The sequence below is a fragment of the Octopus bimaculoides genome, chromosome 15, assembly GCF_001194135.2.
Source record: "Octopus bimaculoides isolate UCB-OBI-ISO-001 chromosome 15, ASM119413v2, whole genome shotgun sequence".
NCBI classification, from domain to species: domain Eukaryota; kingdom Metazoa; phylum Mollusca; class Cephalopoda; order Octopoda; family Octopodidae; genus Octopus; species Octopus bimaculoides.
Genome location: NC_068995.1, coordinates 36,870,262 through 36,872,758, shown reverse-complemented (window position 1 = coordinate 36,872,758; position 2,497 = coordinate 36,870,262). Strand labels below are relative to the sequence as shown.

The window sequence follows — 2,497 nt, the reverse complement described above, 5'->3', positions numbered from 1 at the left end:
TTCCATTCCCTCGTCTCTTGTGTTGTTTTTTTGTTTGTTTTTTTCCGTCGTCTCTTCATTTTTTTTTACGAGTTGTTTGAGAGATAATTCCGTTATCACGTCGGGGGTCACCAGTTATAAGAATTGGGTGAGATATGATGGCTCAGCCATCTCTCCACATTTCTTATATTAATCATTAAAATTCAGAAATACAACAACACGAGGGATAACGGTAACAACAGATCAATAGTTTATTCTAGGTTGGTGTAGAGCCGTTTCGTTCCTGGGTGAACAGGCATGCCGCTAGAATACCAAAGAAGCTTCGACCACATGTTGGGGTCGAATTGTCAGAGGGCCTGGAAGACGTCCTGTCGCCACAGCTGTTGCATGGAAAAGAGATACGTGTTGTCGCCACCGCTGCTGGAGAGCGAACGCTATTGCTTTTTCTCCACCTGTTGCATTGCGCATGCGTGCTCGGGTACTTCCGCTGACGGCAAATCCCTTGCACATGCGCAATGGCACTTCCCAAGATGGCGGCCACACTTACCACTACATTATTAATATTTTTTTTAATATATTTCTTTATAGTACAGCTTAAAATATACGTGCTGCTGTTCAGTATCTCTCCATGTGATAATAAACAAATATGACAATCATCATTGATTTTATCGTGCATTTTTTAATATAGTGACAGTCATGCAATTTCAGTTGATCAGCGTTTGGGTGTCAGTTTATTAGAGGCTGCCACACCATTAGGAGAAATACGGGGTACTTTTTGGTTATCTCACCCCATTTAAAAAATTGGGTTATCAAACTCTTTTAATTCAATCTCTTGTCACCACATAAACTCAACTAGTGAGGAGCTAACGCAGGTTTTTAACAGCAATTTTTTAATGGGAGTGAGATAACCAAAAGGTACCTATGTATGTATGTATCTATATATCTATCTATCTATCTATCTATCTATCTATGTCTGTATGTATGTATACATGTATACGTACTGATAATACACGCACGCACAAATATATAGGGTCATCTCATAAATAATGCAGTTTTTTCAATTGCATGAACTAAAAGTCTGAGGGGGATGGGATAAACTACCAGCATCAACTTGCTATAAAAGCAGGTAGTAATTTTACCTGGTGGAACAAAATCCCATTGTAACCGTTGAGGAACTAGCAGAGAAGCTTGGATTTGGTCATTCAACCACTCCTCAACACCTGTGTGCCATCGGAAAAGTCAGCAAATTGGGTCAATGGGTTCCTCACAAACTTTCCAAGTCTAATCACTCACAGAAAGTGAATATGTGCTCTTTGCTGTCACATCTCACAAATGAACCTTTTTTGGACCGTATGACTGGTGACTAGAAATGGGTTTTTTGACTGGTGACTAGAAATGGGTTCTCTATAAAAATGTCAAGCACCGAAGACAGTGGGTAGGGAAAGGAGAAACACCGGCACCCCAGGCTAAAGAAGGTCTTTACCTACATAAAATGTTGTTATCTGTTTGGTGGGGTATGAAAGGTTTAGTCCACTTTGAACTTTTAAGCCTAAACCAAACGACAACATATATGTATATCATGCTACATATGTAAGTGTGTGAGTGTGTGTGCATGTATTAACTTACCTGTTGCATTGCCTGCACAAGTGAACCAGATTTGTCAAAGAGTTCAATGAATTGTTTGTAGAATTTCATTTTGCACTTCTTTCTTCTCACAGACAGCCGACCAATTTTGTTGAAAATAAGATCGACATTTTTTTCATTATTTATTGCTCGATAAAATGCAGACAGTAATTCTTTAACACAATTTTCAGCAACATCTCTGGAGAAATTAGTCTCAAATGCAATTGTGGCATAATTCATGCTCACAATATGTATATTACCTACAAAAGAACAGTTGAAGAGAATCAGGTTTTGGAAAGAAGAAAAAATCTAGTGCAATAATAACAAGTAGGAAGAAGTAAGATCTTGAATTTTGACTGAAGACATGCCAAATCGATTACACCATTTGCTATTTATTCACAAACCACTAATATATTTATTTCTCGTCATTGTAATCCAGAGGGGTCAATATAAAAATCTTCACCCATGAACAAAAAAAAATATCAGCCTGCTGGGTGTTAACAATTATGTAAAAAACAAATGTGGAGGCGCAATGGCCCAGTGTTTAGGGCAGTGGTCTCGTGGTCGTAGGATCGCGGTTTCGATTCCCAGACCGGGCGTTGTGAGTGTTTATTGAGCGAAAACACCTAAAGTTCCACGAGGCTCCGGCAGGGGATGGTGGCGAACCCTGCTGTACTCTTTCACCACAACTTTCTCTCTCTCTTACTTCCTGTTTCTGTTGTGCCTGTAATTCAAAGGGTCAGCCTTGTCACGCTGAATATCCCCGAGAACTACGTTAAGGGTACAGGTGTCTGTGGAGTGCTCAGCCACTTGCTCGTTAATTTCACGAGCAGGCTGTTCCGTTGATCGGATCAACTGCAACCCACAACGTCGTAAGCGACGGAGTGCCAACAAC

At 40.1% G+C, this 2,497-nt stretch overlaps 1 protein-coding gene across 1 annotated transcript in view; it reads right to left on the bottom strand.

Moving 5' to 3' along the window:
* Positions 1–2,497, bottom strand: part of LOC106875432 (coiled-coil domain-containing protein 81) — a 69,096-nt gene that overhangs the window by 50,804 nt on the left and 15,795 nt on the right. Inside the window, exon 4 of the mRNA XM_052973280.1 lies at positions 1,606–1,862. Coding sequence (XP_052829240.1) covers positions 1,606–1,862 — 257 coding nt within the window. The remainder of the gene's footprint in view (positions 1–1,605; positions 1,863–2,497) is intronic.